The 24,078-nt window shown below is 45.5% G+C and overlaps 1 protein-coding gene across 1 annotated transcript in view; it reads left to right on the top strand.

Moving 5' to 3' along the window:
* LOC121553607 (alpha-2,8-sialyltransferase 8F) overlaps positions 1-23,169 on the top strand; it is a 43,576-nt gene extending 20,407 nt beyond the window's left edge. Inside the window, exons 6-7 of the mRNA XM_041866853.1 lie at positions 22,063-22,345; positions 22,428-23,169. Coding sequence (XP_041722787.1) covers positions 22,063-22,345; positions 22,428-22,604 — 460 coding nt within the window. The 3' untranslated portion in view covers positions 22,605-23,169. The remainder of the gene's footprint in view (positions 1-22,062; positions 22,346-22,427) is intronic.
* Positions 23,170-24,078: the final 909 nt, after the last annotated feature.

Below are 24,078 nucleotides of genomic sequence, written 5' to 3' on the forward strand. Positions count from 1 at the left end.
AGGACTTGACATAGATTAAGTAGATTAATCAAATCTCACATTGTTATCAATTTCTGCTCAATCTGCATGCTTTCTCAATCAGCTTTAACTGTATGTGCACTCGTAGATCAAGTTATTTCTCGAGTTGGGCTCTGGGATATAACAGCCGTTGAGTATCGGATTTTATGGTGGATTGTGGAGGAGGGGGGTTGAGTGTGTTGGAGTATGTGAGTATGTGCGTGTGTGCTGGTCTGGCATCTGTTGTGGGGGGGTGGGGATGTTGGGGGGTATGGGATGGACCGCGGGAATTATTTGCTAGGATAATAATTGCTTGTCAATGAATTAAATGTAATACAATGGCAATCCTGGTTATATGTTAGAATCCTATGCGTGAACTGCCGACATTATTACGCATATTAATTGATAATGATGGAAAATAGGATATGCATAATAAAAATAATAATAATAGTTATATAGATATATATATATATAGAGGTAAAAGCATTGGAAATGCTTTTGGCGGTTAACCTGCTTCTGTTTTGTGGGTGGCACTGTGTGCTGTTATCGATGGATGGGTCCTGGCCTCTCGGGGCCTTAGGGATACGGAGGGACGTGGGTGAGATGCTGATCACTGGGATGACGGCTCAACTTGGGATGGGGAGGGGCTTTAGCGGGGGAATTAGTGGAGAACAATTGAAGGGTTACTCCGTAGCAATGCAAATATCACGGTACAGCTATATGGACACTCAATCATTACGCTATTTTTTATTGATAAATTTACAAACATATATAATGATAAATAGACTTGAAACTTGTATCTCATTATGGTGTATGGTGAAATAAGTATAGCCAGTTATAATTGTAATGGCTTAGCTGATAATAACAAAAGAAGAACAATATTTACATGGCTCAAAGAGAAGGAATATAATATCTATTGTATACAGGAAACTCATTCAACAATTCGAGATGAAGTAGCGTGGAAAAAAGAATGGGGGAAATATACTTCTCCCATGGGCAAAGAAATTCAAAAGGGGTGATGATATTAATTAATAGTAATTTCGATCCAAATGTGCAAATTGTCCAAATAGATACGCAAGGTAGATGGATTATTTTAAATATGGTATTGGACCATAAACAGATATGGCTCATTAACCTTTACGGACCAAATAATGATGATCCACAATTCTTTGACAATATATATAATAAATTATCAAGCCTGCAAGCAACTCAAGACAATATTATTATGGTGGGGGATTATAATACTGTTTTAAATAGCTCAATGGACCGAAAAGGAAATCACACCACAAACAATCACCCACATGCTCTTAAGGAAATTGTGAATGTCATGGATACATTAGAACTAGTAGATATATGGAGGCTTAAATATGCTGATCTAGTGAGATATACATGGCGGAGACTGAATCAAGCTAGTCGTCTTGACTTCTTTCTTATCTCATTCTCGTTGGCACCAAAAAGTAAAAAAGTGTTGATAGGGGACAGAATGCGGTCAGACCATCATATAATAGGCATATACATTACTCTGACTGAATTTCCACGTGAGCGAGGATATTGGAAATTTAATCAAAGCCTATTAGATGATAATTTATTTATAATTAGAACAAAGGAATTTATAACTGACTTTTTCCAACATAACATAGGTACAGCGAATCCCCTTATTGTATGGGACACCTTTAAATGTGCCTTTAGAGGCCATGCAATTCAGTACTCATCTCGAAAACAAAAGCAATTTAGGTCAAAAAGAGTTTATACTAAGAAAGGAAATAGAAAGTCTAACAGAACAGATAGATGGCAATAAAAACTGTAACATAGAGGCTCAGAATAAATTAGAGGAAAAACAAAAAGAAATGGAAAAACTTATTCAAGAAAGATCAAGTGTAATATATTATAAAAATAAAGCAAACTGGATGGAATATGGGGAAAAATGCACAAAATTCTTTTTTAATCTTCAACATAGGAATGCTACCAAAAAGAACTTAATGAAACTAGTTATAATTGACGGAGTCACCCATAATTCACCTAATGATATTTTGAAGGAAGAAACAAAGTATTTTAAGCATATGTTTTCTTTTCAGTCGCCTCCATCTCCTCTAACTGAAGCTAATTGTAGAGATTTTTTTTCTATTGATAATGTCAAATTAACAGCCACACAGAAAGACGTGAAAGTGAAATTACAGAGGAGGAACTTCTGGATGCAATTAAAGACTTTAAGTCGGGGAAAACTCCAGGGTTGGATGGCATACCAATCGAGGTATACCAAACCTTTTTTGATATACTAAGAGGACCGTTATTAGCATGTTTTAACCACTCCTATGTAAATGGTAGATTATCTGACACTCAAGAAGAAGGTCTGATCTCATTATTACTGAAACAGGATACAAGTGGAAAATATAAAGATCCAGTCCATTTACAAAATTGGAGGCCCCTTACACTTCAGTGTTGTTGTCACACTCTGGTTCTAGGACTGTGTGTTAGAGCCAGGGTGTATCTCATTTGGTGGTGTTGGGGTTGGGTGAGTTTCATTTTGTTTGTGTTTAGTGGTGATTGGTCAATGACTCCCAATCGGAGGTAACGAGTGTCAGCTGTCGGCTCGTTATCTCTGATTGGGAGCCATATATATACTGTTGTGTTTCACGGTTTGTTTGTGGGTTTTTGTTCTATGTTCAGTCGATGTACTGAGGACGTTACGGATCGTGTTTTGTTTTGTCGTTATTTCAACATTAAAGTCATGTTCACTCCCAACGCTGCGCTTTGGTCGTATTTCATAGGCGATCGTGACAGAAAAACCCACCACAACGAGACCAAGCAGCAGTTGGAATACGAGTGGTGGAGCGTGAAGAGCGAAGGTTGGGAGAGGACTATGGAGGCCTGGTCCACCGAGAGGAGAGACCCCCAGAAAATTTTTAGGGGGGGGCTCACGACGTCGGGGCAGAAGGTGTACGGCCTGGAGGAGTGCAAGAGGTTGGCAGAGATGGCCGCCAGTTTAAGGGGGCCACTGGTTACGAAGGGGATGGAAAGTGTGGAGGCACGGCGAGAGGTACTGGGGGGTGTTTCCAGTCCGGTCCGGCCCGTTCCTGATCCCCGTGTAGGGCCAGGGGTGTGTGTCCCCAGTGCGGTTCTGTCTGTCCCTGCTCAACGCACCGAGCCTACGGGGTGCGTCGTCAGCCCTGTCCAGCCAGAGCCGTCCGCCAGACAGGATCAGCCAGAGCCGTCCGCCAGACAGGATCAGCCAGAGCCTTCCGCCAGCCATGAGCAGCCAGATCCTTCCGCCAGCCATGAGCAGCCAGATCCTTCCGCCAGCCATGAGCAGCCAGATCCGTCAGCCAGCCATGAGCCGTCCAGCCAGGATCCGCCAGAGCCGTCCAGCCAGGATCCGCCAGAGCCGTCCAGCCGGGATCCGCCAGAGCCGTCCAGCCGGGATCCGCCAGAGCCGTCCAGCCGGGATCCGCCAGAGCCTTCCAGCCAGGATCCGCCAGAGCCGTCCAGCCGGGATCCGCCAGAGCCGTCCCAGCCGGGATCCGCCAGAGCCGTCCAGCCGGGATCCGCCAGAGCCGTCCAGCCGGGATCCGCCAGAGCCTTCCAGCCAGGATCCGCCAGAGCCGTCCAGCCAGGATCCGCCAGAGCCGTCCAGCCGGGATCCGCCAGAGCCGTCCCAGCCGGGATCCGTCAGAGCCTTCCAGCCGGGATCCGCCAGAGCCGTCCAGCCGGGATCCGCCAGAGCCGTCCCAGCCGGGATCCGCCAGAGCCGTCCCAGCCGGGATCCGCCAGAGCCGTCCAGCCGGGATCCGCCAGAGCCTTCCAGCCAGGATCCGCCAGAGCCGTCCAGCCAGGATCCGCCAGAGCCGTCCAGCCGGGATCCGCCAGAGCCGTCCAGCCGGGATCCGCCAGAGCCGTCCAGCCGGGATCCGCCAGAGCCGTCCAGCCGGGATCCGCCAGAGCCTTCCAGCCGGGATCCGCCAGAGCCGTCCAGCCGGGATCCGCCAGAGCCGTCCAGCCGGGATCCGTCAGAGCCGTCCAGCCGGGATCCGCCAGAGCCGTCCAGCCGGGATCCGCCAGAGCCGTCCCAGCCGGGATCCGCCAGAGCCGTCCAGCCAGGATCCACGCACCAAGCCAGGGGCGCGTGTCGTCAGTCCGGTTCCGGCCAGCGGGGCTAGAGCAGGCCCAGGGGTACTTTGGGGGGTTGGAGAGGAAATGGGGAGGAAGCCCGGAGCCGGAGCCTCCGCCGAGGAGGAATGCCCACCCAGCCCTCCCCTGTTTGCTTGTAGTTAGGCGCGGTCGCAGTCCGCGCCTTTGGGTACTGTCACACTCTGGTTCTAGGACTGTGTGTTAGAGCCAGGGTGTATCTCATTTGGTGGTGTTGGGGTTGGGTGAGTTTCATTTTGTTTGTGTTTAGTGGTGATTGGTCAATGACTCCCAATCGGAGGTAACGAGTGTCAGCTGTCGGCTCGTTATCTCTGATTGGGAGCCATATATATACTGTTGTGTTTCACGGTTTGTTTGTGGGTTTTTGTTCTATGTTCAGTCGATGTACTGAGGACGTTACGGATCGTGTTTTGTTTTGTCGTTATTTCAACATTAAAGTCATGTTCACTCCCAACGCTGCGCTTTGGTCGTATTTCATAGGCGATCGTGACAGTTGTGATGCAAAAATCCTAGCAAAATGTATAGCGCATAGAATTAAAAAGGTATTGTCGAATATTATTCATTCTAATCAGACAGGTTTTTTACATGGAAGATACATTGGAGATAATATAAGGCAAGTATTGGAAACAATAGAACACTATGGAAAATATGGGAAACCAGGCCTGCTATTCATAGCAGACTTCGAAAAGGCATTTGATAAAGTTCGACTGGAATTTATATATAAATGCCTGGAGCATTTCAATTTTGGAGAATCTCTTATAAAATGGGTCAAAATCATGTATAGTAACCCTAGGTGTAAAATAGTAAATAATGGCTATTTCTCAGAAAGTTTTAAACTATCAAGAGGAGTGAAACAAGGTTGTCCACTATCGGCATATCTATTTATTGTGGCCATCGAGATGTTAGCTATTAAAATCAGATCCAATAATAATATCAGGGGATTAGAAATACAGGGCTTAAAAACAAAGGTGTCATTGTACGCAGATGATTCATGTTTTCTTTTAGATCCACAACTAGAATCCCTCCACAGCCTCATAGAGGATCTAGATACATTTTCTAACCTCTCTGGATTAAAACCAAATTATGACAAATGTACTATATTACGTATTGGATCACTAAAAATACAATTTTACATTACCATGTAGTTTACCAATAAAATGGTCTGATGGTGATGTGGATATACTCGGAATACATATCCCAAAGGAAATAAATGATCTCACTTCAATAAATTTTAATAGAAAGTTAGCAAAAATAGATAAGATCTTACTACCATGGAAAGGAAAATACCTGTCAATTTGTGGAAAAATCACCCTGATTAACTCTTTAGTATTATCCCAGTTTACCTATTTGCTTATGGTCTTGCCTACGCCTAGCAAACAGTTTTTTAAAATATATGAGAAAAAAATATTCAATTTTATTTGGAACGGCAAGCCAGACAAAATTAAAAGAGCATATTTATATAATGAATATGAATTCGGAGGACAGAAATTATTAAATATTAAAGCATTAGACCTATCACTAAAATCTTCAGTCATCCAAAAGTTATACTTAAATCCGAACTGGTTCTCAAGCAAATTAGTAAGATTGTCTCACCCACTGTTCAAGAAAGGCCTTTTTCCCTTTATTCAGATTACAATCTCTCACTTTCAGTTATTTGAAAAGGAAATAATCTCCCAAATGTCACTATTTCTAAAACAAGCCATAGAAAGTTGGTTGCAATTTCAATTTAATCCTCCAGAAACGACAGAACAAATAATGCAACAAATATTGTGGTTAAATTCAAATATACTAATTGACAAAAAAACTTTATTTTTTGACAGAATGTTTAAAAAAGGTATAATCTTCGTAAATGATATCATCGGTAGGACTGGTGGAGTTATGTCGCACATGCAGCTAACAAAAACATATGGAAATGTCTGCTCTACCCAAAATTACAACCAAATAATTGCAGCCTTACCGCAAAAGTAGAAGAGGAAAGTTGAAGGGGGAGAAAGTAAGGAACTTGTCTGTCGGCCTTGCATTAAAGAACATAATTGGTTAAGGAAAACTGTGATAAATAAAAAAGTATATCAGTTTCACTTAAGGACCAAAGGATTGACAGCCGTCCCATATAGATTGCAAAATAGTTGGGAAGAGATCTTTGACGTACCAATCCCATGGCATAGTGTTTATGAACTGACACGCAAAACGACACCGGATTCAAAAATTAGAATCTTTCAATTTAAATTATTATATAAAATTCTTGCTACCAATAGAATGTTATTTATATGGGGGATACAATCTTCCCAGCTCTGCAGATTTTGCTGTGAAGAGATAGAATCATTAGATCATTTGTTTTGGTTCTGTCCATTTGTAGCTTGTTTTTGGACACAGGTCCAGGAATGGCTAAAGGATTGCAATATTTACCTGGAACTAACCTTGCAGATAGCATTACTGGGTGATCTGAAAAGTCATAGTCAATCAATCAATAATATAATAATACTTTTAGCAAAAATGTTTATTTTTAATTCACAATCTGTAGAAGCAATGAGAATAGAAAGGTTCAGAACTTTTGTAAAACATCACAGTATGGTTGAAATATATATGGCAAATAGAAATCCTATATGGATGGTGTTAAGAGATAGATGGGAGGTATTGAATAGAGTTGAAGGATGGGACTAATAACAAATAACAACAAATAATAACAAAGATAGCTAATAATGTAAGCATACTGTGTCCATAATAAGTATATAGGTTGTATGTTGGGGAGCTTTTGGGAAAGAGCACAGTTAGAAAGATATGGCATTTAGAAGCAAACCGGATGGACATCATGAAAATGATCGGAGAGGTTGAGAGTAGAAGAAGTTCAGGAGCAAAAAAATAAATAAATATATATATATATATATATATATATATATATATATATATATGGATATAGAATTATTGTAAAATTAACTCTGTCCATAAGGTGTAGATAGTAATTATAGACCGGAAGTAGAGGCCTGGGCGTTGTTGTTCACTAATTTACTCCAAGTAGGGAAAGGATGGTGGGGTTGAAAAGTAATAAAGGGGAATATATATATATAAAAAATAAAAAAACATGGGGGATTGGAAGTGATGCAGACAATTACATTGATAGAAGATACAATCTATCTGCAATATTAAGCTGATCCATCCCCCCAGAAAAAAAAAAAAAAAAAAAAAAACACAGGGCTACTTCACTTCCACCTCACCGGCCATACGACTGCGCCATTGACCTCCAGCCAGGAGCCCCTCTCCCTAACAGTCGCCTGTACAATCTCTCCCGCCCGGAGACGGAGGCTATGGAGAACTACATGCGGGACTCCTTGGCGGCAGGTATTATTCGTCCTTCCTCGTCACCTGTAGGAGCGGGATTCTTTTTGTGGGAAAGAAGGATAAGACCCTCAGACCCTGTATTGATTACCGTGGACTTAACAACATCACCATTAAGAACAAGTATTCTCTGCCTTTGATTAATTCTGCTTTTCCCCTCCTTCATGGTGCTACCATCTTTACGAAACTGGATCTACGAAATGCGTATCACCTGGTGCGCATTCGTAAAGGTGATGAATGGAAGACTGCCTTCAACACACCCTTGGGACATTTTGAGTATCTGGTCATGCCTTTTGGTTTGTCTAATGCCCCTGCTGTTTTTCAGGCACTTCGTGAATGATGTCCTTCGGGACATGTTGAATCGTTTTGTTTTTGTCTATCTGGATGATATCCTGATTTTCTCAGAGTCCTCCCAGGAACATGAACTGCATGTGCGCCAGGTGTTGCAAAGGTTGTTGGAGAACAAACTATTTGTGAAGATGGAGAAATGTGAATTTCATGTGTCTGAGACCTATTTTTTGGGTTACATAATCGCTCAGGGGGAGTTGCGGATGGACCCAGCTAAGATCTCTGCAGTCACGGACTGGCCAGCCCCCTCCACCCGCAAACAACTTCAATGATTCCTGGGGTTTGCGAACTTCTACAGGAGGTTCATCAAGGACTACAGCCGCATTGCGGCACCACTCACCGCTCTCACCTCCATCTCACTACCGTTCGCTTGGAATGAAGGGGCCGAATCAGCGTTCGAAGAACTGAAACATCGCTTCGCCTCGGCTCCCATTCTGATGCAGCCGGACCCTGACCGCCAGTTTGTCGTGGAGGTGGATGCATCCGACACTGGGGTAGGTGCGGTGTTGTCACAACGTTCTCCTGAAGATAACAAACTGCATCCCTGTGCTTTTCTTTCACGGAAGCTTTCTCAGGCAGAGAGGAATTATGATGTTGGCAATCGTGAACTGCTCGCCGTTAAGCTGGCTCTCGAGGAGTGGCGGCATTGGTTGGAGGGGGCGGAACAACCCTTCATCGTTTGGGACGGATCACAAGAATCTGGCATACATCCAGTCAGCTAAGCAGCTCAATCCCCGTCAAGCCAGGTGGGCACTATTTTTTGGGAGATTCAATTTTTCTCTGTCTTACCGTCCTGGGTCACGCAACGTCAAGCCTGACGCCCTGTCTCGTGTTCATTCTGCTGTTGATACTGGTAGTAACCCTGAACCCATCTTGCCTCCTACCTGCAGTATTGCGGCCATTACATGTGACATCGAAGGGATGGTTAGACAGGCTCAACATCATCAAGCTGACCCTGGGAGCGGTCCTCCTAACCGGTTCTTTGTCCCTGAGTCTGTTCGCTCCCAGGTACTTCAGTGGGCTCACTCGTCTCCCCTTACCTGTCACCCTGGAGTTACTCGGACCCTTGACTTTGTGCGACGGAAGTTCTGGTGGCCCAGGATGGAGGCGGACACTCGAGCCTTCATTGCTGCTTGTACGGTATGTGCACGAAGTAAGAACTCCACCCAGGCCAGCGCTGGTCATCTACGACCTCTGCCAATACCCAGCCGGCCCTGGTCTGCTCCTGTAAGTCGCTCTGGATAAGAGCGTCTGCTAAATGACTAAAATGTAAATGTAAAAATGTCCCACATTGCTTTGGATTTTGTTACTGGACTTCCCCCCTCGTCTGGAAAGACTGTCATTCTTACTGTGATTGATCGTTTTTCTAAGTTAGCTCATTTTTTGGCCCTACCTAAACTGCCCACTGCCAGAGAGACGGCTGATATTTTGGTTGAACATGTGTTCCGCTCTCATGGTCTGCCCACTGATATTGTCTCTGACAGGGGTCCCCAGTTTGTCTCCCAGGTATGGAAAGCTTTCTGTAAAGCTTTGGGCATCACATCCAGCCTGTCCTCTGGATATCACCCCCAGACCAACGGGCAAGCCGAGAGAGCGAACCAGGAGATGGAGACCGCTCTCCGCTGTGTCACAGGGTCTAACCCTGGGTCTTGGAGCTCCATGCTCCCCTGGGTGGAATATGCTCATAACACCTTGACTAACGCTTCCTCTGGTTTGTCTCCCTTTCTGTGTGCTCTGGGTTATCAACCTCCCTTGTTCCCTTCTCAAGAGAGGGAACTGGCGGTACCCTCGGTGCAGCCCCACATGCGCCGCTGCTTCAAGGTCTGGAGGAAGGCCAGGGTAGCTCTGTCCCGAGCTTCGTCGTACATGCAGAGGCAAGCCAACCGTCACCGGTCCCAGGCTCCCGGTTACTCTCCTGGTCAAGAGGTATGGCTTAAGTCACGTGATCTTCCATTGAAAGTAGAATCTAAGAAGATGGCGCCGCGTTTTATAGGACCGTTCAAGATACTGTCTATTGTTAACCCCTGCGCGGTTAAACTACAGCTTCCTGCCTCCCTACGGGTTCATTCCACTTTTCATGTGTCCCAGATCAAGCCTGTGTCTGTCAGCCCTCTGTGCCCGCCCTCTCGTCCCCCTCCTCCGCCCAGGATCGTGGGTGGGGGTCCTGTCTACACTGTCCGGCGACTTCTGGATGTTCGCCGCCGGGGTCGTGGTTTCCATTACCTGGTGGATTGGGAGGGTTATGGTCCTGAGGAACGTTCCTGGGTGCCCAGGAGCTTCATTGTGGATCCTGCTCTGGTCCGTGAATTTCATCGGTTACATCCCGAGCAAGCCCTGTCGGCCGCCAGGTGGCGTCCGTAGAGGGGGGTACTGTTAGGCCTACTGCTGCTAGGTAGCTCTCTCTCTGCTCTTCCCCTCCCCTCTGTTTGTCCTTGATTGCAGGAGTGAAGTCTGGTGTGCGGGAGTCAGGGTTCCAGCTGCAGCTCATTCACCATAATCACCTCAGTCTTTAAGACCCGGTCAAACTTGCCACTCATCGTCAGATCATAGTCAAGACGACCATGTTAGTCTCGCTGCCGACTCAACCTGTTGTTTTCGCTCTTTGTGTTTTTTGGCCTGTTCTATTTACTTTTCTCCTGTGCCACAGATTATTGGAACCTGACTCCTGCCTCCGCTTCACTCCTGCCACCACCATCCTGCTTTCCACTACTGGACCTCCCTTTTGGACTCACCACGGACACTAGGACATTACGGTACCACACCTGCTCTTACCTGGATCTGTTACCCTCCCTGTAACCTGGACTTGCTCTTCCCCTATTATTGGAAACCTGGACAAATTGAACATTGTAAATAAACCTGTTAAACCTTCTCTGGCTCGGTGTGATTGTCTGCATTTGGGTTCAAATCCAGTTTAATCATGACAGTTTGTCGTAGCCGGCCGCGACCGGGAGACCCATTGGGCGGAGCACAATTGGCCCAGCGTCGTCCAGGGTAGGGGAGAGAATGGCTGGGATGTAGCTCAGTTGGTAGAGCATGGCGTTTGCAACGCCAGGGTTGTGGGTTCGATTCCCACGGGGGGCCAGTATGAAAAATATAACAAATAATGTATGCACTCACTAATTGTAAGTCGCTCTGGATAAGAGCATCTGCTAAATGACTAAAATGTAAATGTAAAATGTTTGTCGAGATCGGTGTGGAAGAACTTGACTGGCCTGCACAGAGCCCTGACCTCAACCCCATCGAACACCTTTGGGATGAATTGGAACGCCAACTGCGAACCTAATCGCCCAACATCAGTGCCCGACCTCACTAATGCTCTTGTGGCTGAATGGAAGAAAGTCCCCACAGCAATGTTCCAACATCTAGTGGAAAGCCTTCCCAGAAGAGTGGAGGCTGTTATAGCAGCAAAGGGGGGACCAACTCCATATTAATGACCATGATTTTGGAATGAGATGTTCGACGAGCAAGTGTCCACATACTTTTGGTCATGTAGTGTAGTTTAAAATATATAAAAAAAGTAAAATGTAAGCATACTATTCTAGATCAGTCTACGCGTTTTAAAGTTTGAACGGCATTTCTAGAAGAAGAAGAAGAAGAAGAAGAAGAATGACATCGAAGATTTCACTCTGGACTTCTGCTTTGCAAGTCCCACCTAGTACGAATAATAATAACTAGATGGTAATTCTACATGAAGTAGAATTGATGGGACTTGCTTTAACTCTTTAAAAGTATTTTTGTGGTAGTGGTAGAAGTAAAAAATGTGTTACTGTACTATTTAAAGCAAAGTACTTACATATTGTCAAAGTTAAATTTAGTAAAATAATTGGTCTGATTACTTTGATAGATTACTACATCAACCTTATTAATTTGGATTATGGGTCAGTTAGATCCCAAAAATGTCTAAAGTAGGATCAAGTGGACAACACTCTTAGGAAAGCAAATCAGCTCTGAATCATGCATGCTGTGGGTTTCAGATAAATAGATGCACAATTTACTCTTGTAAAACATTCAGTATAAATTAACTTTAGTTTGATGATTATGTAATGATTAGAATGTTTTAGGCTATTATTTAGGGAGAGAAATGTGAAGGTGTGTCTAGTGATTTTAAAGTATTTTTGTGATAGTTGAAGATTGATGTAGAATAGGTTCGTATGAAGACCTACTGGTAGCTAGCTGTGGTTCTAATAAATAAACTCTTTAGGTGATCCCTGAAAAGTAAATTTCCTGAAGAAAATGTGGTGTGCTTGCTAACTTTATTTAAAGTATGTATGGTTTTGAAATAAGTTATAGTAGTGGTAGTGACTGGTTATAGTTGAAAAAGTAGGTAGATTAAAATATTGATTGATTTATTGATTGATTGGTTGGTTGATAGGATGGGATAGGCTAGCCTGAACATGTGGATGTTGATTTGGTGTCTCTAGCTTAAAAGGTTCAAGAGTTACAATTATAGTTGGTAGGTATTATATTGTAATTTATGCACATTTAAGTAGTTATAATTTATAGTGCACACCAGAGCTAGACCAGAGCTAGTGCGAACCAGAGCTAACTAGCTACGCCCAGGACCAGAGCTGGACAAGAGCTTGTGCAGACCAGAGCAGTAGTTGTGGTCACTAGTTATGGTCAGTAGATATGGTCAGTAGTTGTGCAGTTGCAGTCAGTAGTTGTGTTCAGTAGTTGTGGTCAGTAGTTGTGGTCAGTAGTTGTGTGGTTGTTGAAGGCTATTTGGGCCCTACAGTATGGACGTGGTCAGTAGTTGTGGCCAGTAGTTGTGTGGTTGTGGTCAGTAGTTGTGTGGTTGTGTTCAGTAGTTGTGGTCAGTAGTTGTGGTCATTAGTTGTGTGGTTCAGTAATTTTGTGTTCAGTAGTTGTGGTCAGTAGTTTTGTGGTTGTGGTCAGTAGTTTTGGTCAGTAGTTGTGGTCATTAGTTGTGGTCATTAGTGGTCAGTAGTTTTGGTCAGTAGTTTTGGTAAGTAGTTGTGTGGTTCATTAGTTGTGGTCAGTAGTTGTGAACTTCAAAACATGATGTATTATTATTGGAATTTGCAGATGTTGGTAAGTAATGAATCTGCTAGCTTCTGACATGACTTACTGCTTCTTTAATTAAAGCAGTTGATGGGTTACTAAAACAGCTCTGTCTCTTGGTAGAAGTTATTCATGTTCTGCTTTCAGATTTGAAAATCAGAGAAGTAGAGGAAGATGCCATATACTTTAACTTTTTGTCTAACTTGTTGGGAAAGTGTTAAAAATATCAGTTGTTTATAAAACCTTGATATTAGATTAAGATATTTTTGTTCAAACGCCAGATTTGAATAGCAGAGACGTAGACAAAGATTTCATACACTAACTTTTTGTCTAAGTTGTTGCAGTGGTCAAAGTAGCTGACTTGTGTCAAAAGTTGCATTGTTGCATTTACAGTAAATGGAATGTTGGAAGTGATGATGTTACAATGGGGCCTTTTAGAATCTTGAGGAAATGCCATGAAAGTGAATGAAGATGGACAAAAAGAAGGACAAAAAGTTTAATCATTTAAAAAAGTATATTTTTTTAAAGTTGTATACAAGCACATTATTCCAGACCGATCAGCACGTTTTAAAGTTTGAATGACGTTTCTAGCTTAAACGGTGTAGGAGGAGTAACGTTCCAAATAATAATAAGAAGAAGAAGTACGACGAAGACTTAGAATGGGACATTTGCTTTGAAAGTCCCATTAAAAAGTCAGAAGTAAGAGGAACATTTAAAGTTGGGACTTTTGCTTCGCAAGTCCCACCTAATAATAATAATAATACATTAAAAGTTAAATATATTAAAATATTGGGTCTGATTACTTTGATAGACTACTACACTGAGTGTACAAAACATTAGGAACACCTTCCTAATATTGAGTTGCACCCCGTTTTGCCCTCAGAACAGCCTCAATTTGTCGGGGCATGGACTCTACAAGGTGTCGAAAGCGTTCCACAGGGATGCTGGCCCATGTTCACTCCACAGTTTTGTCAAATTGGCTCAATGTCCTTTGGGTGGTGGACCATTCTTGATATACACGGGAAACTGTTGAGCGTGAAAAACCCAGCAGCATTGCAGTTCTTGACACACTCAAACCGGTGCGCCTGGCACCTACAACCATACCCCATCCAAATGCATTTAAACATTTTGTCTTGCCAATTTATCCTCTGAATTGCACACACAATCCATGTCTCATTTGTCTCAAGGCTTAAAAATCCTTCTTTAACCTGTCTCCTCCCCTTCATCTACACTGATTGAAGTGGATTTAACAGGTGATATCAATAAGGGATCATAGCTTTCACCTGGATTCACCTGGTCAGTCTATGTCATGATGTTCCTAATGTTTAGTACACTCAGTGTATATCAACCTTATTACTTTGGATTGTTATTGCAGTTGGATCACATACCTTATTGCAGTTGGATCACATATTTCACTGTGGGTAACAATGGGCAACAACGGTGCTGGAGGGAATAACTACAGTTTTAACGGCTCCTGACCAATTCTCCTATTTTGTGTGTTTTTTTGCGCTGATCCTAAAAAGATTAGTACATAATGTTTCCGCCATCATTTCCTATGACCGAATACAGCTTCTGGGCATCAGAACAGTGATCACTAACCTCGATTTGGGTGAGGATTTCTACTTCAATGAGTTAGAGGTAAATTACATCCTGCTCTTCCCGGACCAGGCCAAAATCCCCGATACTCGAAGGAGGAAGAGGCCGTGTTATAGGGGCTGGCAAGTGGATAAACCGCCTCTACCCTCTGTTCTATTGGCAAACGTGCAATCACTGGAGAATAAACTGGACGAGCTCCGTTTGAGACTATCCTATCAACGTGATCTGAAGAACTGTAACATCCTATGTTTCTCAGAGTCGTGGCTGAACCAGGACATGGAAAATCTAGGTGTTTTTTTCTATTAATCGGCAGGACAGAACGGCAGTGTCGGGCATACTCAGGGGGTGGGGTGATGTGTGTCTCTTTGGTAACAACAGCTGGTGCGCAATCTCTAATATTAAGGAAGTCTTAAGGTTCTGCTCGAGTTAGAATACATCATGATTAGTTGTAGACCATACTATTTACCAAGAGAGTTTTCATCTACATTTTTTGTAGCTGTCTACTTACCACCACAAACTGATGCTGGCACTCAATGAGCTGTATAGGGCCATATATAAACAAGAAAATGCTCACAAAGAGGCGGCGTTCCTAGTGGCCGGTGATTTTAATGCAGGAAAACTGAAATCCGTCTTACCTCATTCCTATCAGCATGTCACCTTGTGCAACTAAAGGTGAAAAAACTCCAGATCACCTTTACTCCACACACCGAGACACATACAAAACTCTCCCCTCCATTTGGAAAATCTGACCATAACTCTTTCCTGCTTATTCCTACTTACAAGCAAAAACTCAAACAAGAAGTACCAGTGACACACACGCTCAATACAGAAGTGGTCAGATGAAACGGATGCTAAGCTACATGACTGTTTTGCTAGCACAGACTGGAATATGTTCTGGGATTCATCCGATGGCATTGAGGAGTTTACCACATCAGTCACCGGCTTCATTAATGAGTGCATCGACGACGACGTCCCCACAGTGACCATACGTACATATCCCAACCAGAAGCCATTAATTAAAGGCAACATCCACACTGAGCTAAAGGCTAGAGCTGCCGCTTTCAAGGAGCAAGACACAAATCCGGATGGTTATAAGAAATCCCGCTACGCCCTCCGACGAACCATAAAAAACAAAACGTTTCAATACAGGACTAATATCGTATCCTATAGCTCTGACGCTGGTCGGATGTGGCAGGGCTTGCAAAATATCACGGATTACAAAAGGAAACCCAGCTTTGAGCTGCCCAGTGATGCGAGCCTACCAGACAGGCTAAATGCATTCTATGCTCGCTTCGAGCCTAGCAACACTGAACCATGCATGAGAGCACCAGCTGTTCCGGACGACTGTGTGATCACGCTCTCCATAGCCGATGTGATTAAGACCTGTTAACAAGTTAACATTCACAAGGCCACAGGGCCAGACGGATTACCAGGACGCGTCATGGCTCACATTAAAACCATCATCCCAGACAACCTGGACGCACTCCAATTCGCATACCGCCCCAACAGATCCACAGATGACCCAATCTCTATTGTACTCCACACTGCCCTTTCCTACCTGGCCAAAAGGAACACCTACATGAGAATGCTGTTCATTGACTACATCTCAGCATTCAACACCATAGCGCCCTGCAAGCTCATAACTAAGCTAAACACCCTGGGACTGAACACCTCCCTCTGCAACTGGATCCTGGACTTCCTGAAGGGCCACCCCCAGGTGGTAAGGGTAGGCAATAACACATCCGCCACACTGACCCTCAACACGGGGGCCTCAGAGGTGAGTTCTTAGTCCCCTCCTGTTCACCCACGACAGCATGACCGCGCACGACTCCAACACCATCATTACGTTTGCTGACAATACAACTGTGGTTGGCCTGATCACCGACAACGATGAGACAGCCTATAAGGAGGACCTCTCCCTCAACTTCAGCAAGACAAAGGAGCTGATTGTGGACTGCAGGAAATGGAGGGCAGAGCACGCCCCCATTCACATTGATGGGGCTGTAGGGGAGTGGGTCGAGAGCTTCACGTTCCTTGGTGTCCACATCACTAAGGACCTATCATGGTCCAAACACACCAACACAGTTGTGAAGAGGGCACGACAACGCCTCTTCCCCCTCAGGAGGCTGAAAAGATTTGGCATGGGTCCTCAGATCCTCAAAAAGTTATACAGCTGCACCATCGAGAGCATCCTGACTGGTTGCATCACCACCTGGTATGGCAACTGCTCGGCCTCCGACCGCAAGGCACGATAGAGGGTAATATACATCACTGGGGCCAAGCTTCCTGCCATCCAGGACCTCTATACCAGGCGTTGTCCGAGGAAGACCCTAAAAATGGTCAAAGACTCCAGCCACCCAAGTCATAGACTGTTCTCTCTGCTACCACACGGCAAGCGGTACCGGAGCGCCAAGTTTGTGACCAATAGGCTCCTGAACAACTTCTACCCCCAAGCCATAAGTCTGTTGAACAGTTAATCAAATGGCCACCTGGACTATTTGCATTGACCCCCTTTTTATTTGCACTGACTCTCTTGCACCGGCTCTATGCACACTAACTGACACTCCAACACACACTCTCACACGCAAAACTCACATGCATATTGACACCACACACTGCTTTATTATCTATCCTGATTGACTAGTCACGTTTACCCCTACCTACATGTACATATTACCTCAACTACTTCGTACCCCTGCACATTGACTCGGTATCGGTACTCCTACTATATCGTCTCTTTAATGTTATTGTGTTACTATTTCCTTTTGAATTGATTGCTACATTTTCTTACTTTTTAACTCGTTGTTGGCTCAAAACTAAGCATTTCACGATAAAGTCTACACCTGTTTTGTTAGGTGCATGTAACAAATACAATTTGATTACTACACTTTTATACACTCTTACTAGGAAACCACAGTATATGCAAACTGTAATAATTACTCATAAGGAATTAGAAAAGTTTTAGGCTATCATTTGGGGAGAGAAATATGATGGTGCCTCTAGTTTAGAATTTTTTTTTGCTATAGTAACTTCCCTTTAACCATACATTTATTTCTTAATCAAATGATAAAGCTGTTAAAAGAAAGTTATTACTGGATTGAATAGATCAATAAATAGGATATATAAATAAGGTAAGGACACAGGATGAAATACCTAATGGATGTATCACGTTTAGGAGAAGACCCAGATGCAGACAGTGTCAAAGTAACAAAAGTTTATTACAAAAACAGGGGGCAGACAAACGACAGGTCAAGGGCAGGCAGAGGTCAGTAATCCAGATCAGAGTCCAAAAGGTTCAGAACGGCAGGCAGTCTCAGGGTCAGGGCAGGCAGAGGTCAATAATCCAGGGTGGTGTGACAAGGTACAGAACGTCAGGCAGGCTCAGGCTCAGGGTCAGGGCAGGCAGAATGGTCAAAACCGGGAAAACTTGAAAACAGGAACTTGAAAAAGACAGGAGCAAGGGGAAAACCGCTGGTAGGCTTGACAAAACAAAACGAACTGGCAACAGACAAATAGAGAACACAGGTATAAATACACTGGGGGTTATGGGGAAGATGGGCGACACCTGGAAGGGGGTGGAGACAATCACAAAGACAGGTGAAACAGATCAGGGTGTGACAGGATGGAGGGATGAAGGGATGAATGCAAAGATAAAAGGAAGTTATGTAATTGTCACGCCCTGGCTCTGGGGACACTGTTATGTTGAGCCAGGGTGTGTAGATCAATGTGTTTTTGTTTTCTATGGGTGCTATTTCTATGTTGGCCAGAGTGGCTCCCAATCAGAGGCAACGAGTGTCAGGTGTTGCTGGCTGTCTCTGATTGGGAGCCATATTTATACAGTCTGTTTTTCATTCGTGTTGGTGGGATTTTGTTTCTAGTCTGTTTATGGTAGACCGTGAACTGTCACGTATCGTTTGTTGTTTTGATCGTGTCTCTTAATAAAGAGTATGTTTGCCTGCAACGCTGCGCCTTGGTCCTCATCTGTTCCTGATGATCGTGACAGAAAATCCCACCCACAACTGGACCAAGCAGCGAGTCGAGGAGCCATCGCCAGGGAAATCCCTAGCAGATCTCCGTGGCAGCCTCGACTGGGTCAAGCCGAGTGAAGAGCAGAGAGAGTGGACTTGGGAACAATGGAGGAAGAGCTTCGACTGGGTCAAGCCAATTGAGGAGCTGAATAGCGGGAGTTGGAGGCAGAAGAGCGAGAGTTGGGCGAGAACTATAGAGGCCTGGCCCACGGGGAGGAGAGACCCCCAGAACATTTTTAGGGGGGCTCACGACGTCGGGGCAGCAGGAGGCCGCGATAGAGCGGTCCAGCGGGTTGGCAGAGGAGGCCGCCAGGTTACGGGGGCCACTGGTAGAAGAGGGGATGGAAGGTGTAGAGGCACGGCGAGAGGTACTGGGGTGTGTTACCAGTCCGGTCCGGCCCGTTCCAGATCCCGGTGTAGGGCCAGTGGTGTGTGTCCCCAGTACGGTCCGGGTCTGTTCCTGCTCCCCGCACCAAGTCAGTGGTGCGCCGCCAGCCCGGCTCGGCCCGTTCCTGCCCCCCCGCACCAAGTCAGTGGTGCGCTCGTCAGTCCGGCTCGGCCCGTTCCTGCTCCCCGCACCAAGTCAGTGGTGCGCTTCGTCAGCCCGGCTCGGCCCGTTCCTGCTCCCCGCACCAAGTCAGTGGTGCGCTTCATCAGCCCGGCTCGGCCCGTTCCTGCTCCCCGCACCAAGTCAGTGGTGCACTTCGTCAGCCCGGCTCGGCCCGCTTCCTGCTCCCCGCACCAAGTCAGTGGTGCGCTCGTCAGCCCGGCTCGGCCCGTTCCTGCTCCCCGCATCAAGTCAGTGGTGCGCTCGTCAGCCCGGCTCGGCCCGTTTCCTGCTCCCCGCACCAAGTCAGTGGTGCGCCCGTCAGCCCGGCTCGGCCCGTTCCTGCCCCCCCGCACCAAGTCAGTGGTGCGCTTGGTCAGTCCGGCTCGGCCCGTTCCTGCTCCCCGCACCAAGTCAGTGGTGCGCCCAGTCCCCGGCTCGGCCCGTTCCTGCTCCCCGCACCAAGTCAGTGGTGCGCTTCATCAGCCCGGCTCGGCCCGTTCCTGCTCCCCGCACCAAGTCAGTGGTGCACTTCGCCCAGCCCGGCTCGGCCCGTTCCTGCTCTCCGCACCAAGTCAGTGGTGCGCCCGTTCAGCCCGGCTCGGCCCGTTCCTGCTCCCCCGCATCAAGTCAGTGGTGCGCCGTCAGCCCGCTCGGCCCGTTCCTGCTCCCCGCACCAAGTCAGTGGTGCGCCGTCAGCCCGGCTCGGCCCGTTCCTGCTCCCCGCACCAAGTCAGTGGTGCGTTTCGTCAGCCCGGTTCGTCTCACTCCTGCTCCTCACACCAAGCCAGTGGTGTGCGTTGTCAGTCCAGCACGGCCCGTGCCTGTTCTCCACACCAAGCCAGTGGTGGGCGTCGTCAGTCCGGCACGGCCCGTGCCTGTTCCACTGGTGCCTGGTTCGGCAATGGTCAGATGTTTTACGCCGGAGCTAGAGCAATCCGCTCCATCAGTGTGCAGTCCAGCTCCGGCCAGCGGGGCCAGACCGGACCAGGGGTACTTTGGGGGGTTGGAGAGGGAGCGGGGATCAGGCCCGGAGCCGGATCCGCCGCCTAGGCGGAGTGCCCACCCGGTCCCTCCCCTGTGGTATTTGGTTGACGCGGTCGGAGTCCGCGCCTTTAGGGGGGGGTACTGTCACGCCCTGGCTCTGGGGACACTGTTATGTTGAGCCAGGGTGTGTAGATCAATGTGTTTTTGTTTTCTATGGGTGCTATTTCTATGTTGGCCAGAGTGGCTCCCAATCAGAGGCAACGAGTGTCAGATGTTGCTGGCTGTCTCTGATTGGGAGCCATATTTATACAGTCTGTTTTTCATTCGTGTTGGTGGGATTTTGTTTCTAGTCTGTTTATGGTAGACCGTGAACTGTCACGTATCGTTTGTTGTTTTGATCGTGTCTCTTAATAAAGAGTATGTTTGCCTGCAACGCTGCGCCTTGGTCCTCATCTGTTCCTGATGATCGTGACAGTAATATGGATGAAAGGACATTTTCGGTCGAATGAGAGTTGTGAATGTGTTGTGTAAGTCAGTATGTCTTGCTTTACTCCACACAAATAATTTTTGAAATCATACTTCCATGTTCTAGTCAAAGAATTGTAGAAATTGGTGGATGGCGAGCACAGAACTGCACATCAACGCTCCCACCTGGATGGGAGTTTACTAATGTGCAAGGCAGCCTACAGACCAATACTTAAGGTAAACGATAACTACATGTAGACAAACTGTGGTAGGTTAGTTTAGTGGATTGGAGTGAGCTGTGTGCCATAGTAAAAGCCAATTTATGCTTGATCCGTATTGTGGTCCGGAGGCTCCGTACAGAGGGTGTGATGCAATTGCAAAGCCTCCGGAGGCTTGTAGAGGCCAAATCAAGCTCCGTACCGCATGGCGTCTCCCAAATGTTGGTACAATGCATAGGGCTCCGTATAGCTCTGCATTGACATAATTGGTTGACGGTAGGTGGTGGCGGGAGGTCCTGTATAAACACAAACTCACTTCCTTGACAACTTCCTTGACAACAGTTCTGCTACGCGAAGCGCAAGAAGTATGAATGCCCTGACTTTTGCAGAGGCTGTATCGCCGTAAATGCTGTACGGCTAATGCAGACCTCGGATTGACCATGCAGAGCCTTTAAGTCTTATGTGCGCCCCCCTTGTTATAATTTGAAAGTTCTGAAAAGTTCCATGGCAGTTAATTCAACAGTAGGAAGTTAGCTAAAACTAAAACAGCTGTACCTCCTGATTGGTAGTAGACAATTATATTCTGATTTCAGATTTGAATAGCAGAGAAGTAGACCAAGATGTCATACCCTATACGTTTTTGTCTAAAGTGCTGGGTAAGTGGTAGAAATTTCAGTGGTTTATAAAAGGTTTGAGAACATTTTGTTGATGCGGTTACTAAAACAGCTGTAACGTTTGATCGGTACCAGATAATTATATTCTGATTTCAGATTTGAATAGCAGGGATATAAACCAATATGTCATACCATCTAACTTTTTGTCTAACTTGTTGGGAAAGTGGTCAAAGTAGTTGATTTGTGTCAAAAGTTGCATTTTTGCATTCACAGTTAATAGAATGCTGGAAGTCATGATGTCACAATGAAAGCTTTAGAATATTGAAGAATCCCATGAAAGTGGATGAAGTTTAATAAAAGTTTAATTATAAATAGTATCAAAAAGTTATATGCAAGCACACTATTCCAGACCAGTCTGCATGTTTTAAAGTTTGATATGGTGTTTCTAGCGTAAACTGTGTAAGAGGAGTAGCATGCTAAAGAATAAGAAGACCTATAACAATAATAAAAAGTCTGAAATAATTTGTACAATACTTAAAGTGTGGCTGCTTTCGCAAGTCACATTAATAAGAAGTATGAAGAAGATTTAAAGTGAGGACTCTTGCTGAGCAACCCTCACTAATAAGTACAATATTTAAAGTGTGACTGCTGAGCAAGACACACTAAGTAAAATGGTTGAATATAGATTTAAACTGATAAAAGACAAAGCTTCTGTTCATCAGTAGAAGTAAAGTTAGCTAGCTAACCATTGCGTGTTTCCATAGTTACCGTAACTTGACGAAGGACCCTCAACCGTTGGCCAATCGTGTCGCAGCGTATGGGAACGCCTCCCTGCTCCTGTCGCCATTCAGCTACCAATTCTGTACTGGGCTCTCATTGGATGTTTACCACGTCCTTCGACCGCTGAGGCCCAATCAGAAGGTGGTATTCTTCAACCCCAATTTCTTGCTTCAGCTGAGCAGGAAGTGGAAAGGGCGGGGCTTAAAAGAGCCACGCCTCACCTCTGGGCTGATGCTGGCTAGTGTGGCCATGGAACTCTGCGAAGAGGTAGGGGTGTGTGTGTGAGTGAGTGTGTGTGTGTGCGTATGTGTGTTGTGTGTGTGTCTAAGTCTCTATCTCTCTCTGTCAGGTTCATCTTTACGGCTTCTGGCCCTTCCCTTTGGATCTATACCACAATCCTTTGCCCCATCATTACTATGACAACGTGGGCCCTAAGAAAGGCGTCCACTCCATGCCTGATGAGTTCCTACTGATGCTGCAGCTACACACACAGGGAGTGCTGCAACTACACCTGGGCGGCTGCTGAACACACACACAAACACACTCCTTCTTTATTGTTGAGAGTTTTATGTTGATTTTTTATTCATTATTATTGTCATAATATCAGAATGTCTCTCCCTCTCTCTTGTTCCCTCTGTCTGGCTTTGTCTGTCTACTGATGGTATATGGAATGTATATATTGTATTTTGGCCATAAGCCAAAACACACATTTATCTGTTGCAGGGATTTACCACCCATCCGCTGTCCAGGCGGATGCTTTTGGTACTATTTGAAAGTATTTAAAACCTTTTCTGTCATCTGAATTAGTAGTTTTAGGGGATTTTGACTCAATTTGGCTTACCCCGGCCTCAGACCATTTTAAGAAAATTTGTCTTGACTTTAACCTGACTCAACTGACTGCAAAACCCACACAGAATAATTTACTAAATCCAGCAGATGTCTCACTGATTGACCTAAAAATAGCCCCCACAAGGTCCAGTGGTGTCTTTGCTAATGATCTCAGTGATCACTGTCCTATTGCATGTTTTAGAGATACCAAACAGATTAACACTGATCCTTGTATAATTATGAATAAACTTTTTTATTTACAAGCTTTTCATTATGATATGTATTAATCTGACTTTTCCTATATCAGCTGCATGCCTAAACCTGAATTAGCTCTAGAACTGTTTTCATCTATTTGTATCTCTCTGGCAAACAAACATGCTCCCTTTAACAGTAAAAAATAGAACAAATTCTTGGTTCTCTATAGAACTTTCAGATCTTGTTATGATGAGAAATCAGGCCTGGGCCAAGGCTAGAAAAACCTCTCAAGCTCTGTCAGGTTATTTTCAGGTCTCTCCAGAGATGTTTGATCGGGTTCAAGTCTGGGCTCTGGCTGGGCCATTCAAGGACATTCATAGACTTGTCCCGAAGCCAGTCCTGCGTTGTCTTGGCTGTGTGCTTAGGGTCATTGTCCTGTTGGAACGTGAGCCTTCGCCCCAGTCTGAGGTCCTGAGTGCTCTAGAGCAGGTTTTCATCAAGGATCTCTCTGTACTTCGCTCCGTTCATCTTTCCCTCGATCCTGACTAGTCTCCCAGTCCCTGCCGCTAAAAAACATCCCCACAGCATGATGCTGCCACCACCATGCTTCACCGTAGGGATGGTGCCAGGTTTCCTCCAGACGTGATGCTTGACATTCAGGCCAAAGAGTTCAATCTTGGTTTCATCAGACCATTGTATATTGTTTCTCATGGTCTGAGAGTCCTTTAGGTGCCTTTTGGCAAACCCCAAGCAGGCTGTCATGTGCCTTTTACTGAGGAGTGGCCTCCGTCTGGCCACTCTACCATAAAGGCCTGATTTGTGGAGTGCTGCAGAGATGGTTGTCCTTCTGGAAGGTTCTCCCATCTCCACAGAGGAACTCTGGAGCTCTGTCAGAATGAACATTGGGTTCTTGGTCACCTCCCTGACCAAGGCCCTTCTCCCCGATTGCTCAGTTTGGGCGGGCGGCCAGCTCTAGG

The sequence above is a fragment of the Coregonus clupeaformis genome, chromosome 37 (genome assembly GCF_020615455.1).
Source record: "Coregonus clupeaformis isolate EN_2021a chromosome 37, ASM2061545v1, whole genome shotgun sequence".
Taxonomy (NCBI): Eukaryota; Metazoa; Chordata; class Actinopteri; order Salmoniformes; family Salmonidae; genus Coregonus; species Coregonus clupeaformis.